This window comes from Sinocyclocheilus grahami, unplaced genomic scaffold, assembly GCF_001515645.1.
Source record: "Sinocyclocheilus grahami isolate Dianchi unplaced genomic scaffold, SAMN03320097.WGS_v1.1 scaffold12237.1, whole genome shotgun sequence".
In the NCBI taxonomy this organism is placed as follows: Eukaryota; Metazoa; Chordata; class Actinopteri; order Cypriniformes; family Cyprinidae; genus Sinocyclocheilus; species Sinocyclocheilus grahami.
In genome coordinates this window covers 1-917 of record NW_015514292.1, presented here as the reverse complement: position 1 = coordinate 917, position 917 = coordinate 1, and the positions used below count along the sequence as shown (strand labels likewise).

At 34.2% G+C, this 917-nt stretch overlaps 1 protein-coding gene across 1 annotated transcript in view; it reads left to right on the top strand.

Annotated features, from left to right (window-relative positions):
* The window catches only part of LOC107578840 (UPF0711 protein C18orf21 homolog), a gene marked incomplete at its 3' end in the record, with an annotated part of 5,188 nt that extends 4,646 nt beyond the window's left edge, over positions 1 to 542 (top strand). Inside the window, exon 4 of the mRNA XM_016264747.1 lies at positions 348 to 542. Coding sequence (XP_016120233.1) covers positions 348 to 542 — 195 coding nt within the window. The remainder of the gene's footprint in view (positions 1 to 347) is intronic.
* Positions 543 to 917: the final 375 nt, after the last annotated feature.

The following is a 917-nucleotide window of genomic DNA, read 5'->3' as shown; positions in this document are numbered from 1 at the left end:
AAAAAAAATCGTACTGACCCCAAACGTTTGAATAGTAGTATACAAACAGTGGGCAAATTATTCAATTTATAAGAACACCACACAATTTTTTGTACATTTGTAATACATTGTTTATTTTAATCTGAGCATAAGAGACCTTTTAAATAAACTTTTAACAAATCTTACCATCCAAAAATCTTACCTCCAAACATTTGAACAGTAGTGTATATAAAGTAATAAATGTACAATAATAATATTACCATAAATACATTTTAAATATTTAACAATAGTTTCTGAACCATAACACTAAATATGAAACATTTTAATTCAAGAATAAATGTTATCCTTTCTTTTAAAATATCCTATAGTGGAATAGAGACAGACAGTATGGGTGAAAGAGGGAGAATGGGATCGGGACATGACCCAGGTCAGACACCAAACTGGGGTCCTTGTGGAGCAGCAGCTCTTGCGTTTCCTGACCATGTGTACAGCCCACTGCACCACTGCTCTTATCCCATTTCGGTTTTAAACCCTTTAGCCACCTTGCTTGCTAGACTTCCATTGTAAGTGCATTATTATAAACATATTTTCTCTTCCTTCTAACAAACTGACGGACAAGATGAAACTATAGTCTGTGGTAATCGAACAATCGTTTGAAAATAAACCTATTTCTCTTTGTCTGCTGCTCTTTTAGTAGACTCAGACAGGATCATTGATGTGGCCCTAAACACAGTTCCCATTGACTGCACTTAGGTTGGTATATGGCCTATATAAGTGCACTTTAGTTACAAGTAGGGGTGTGCACAAATAGTTGAATATTCAATCTGTAAATATTATTTGAAAAATAAAAACACTATTCTAATTTATCTACGTGTTGCTTTGCTGGCCGTAAGTGCAGGGAATCCATGATAAATCCTAAGCATGCAAACTAAAAGTCA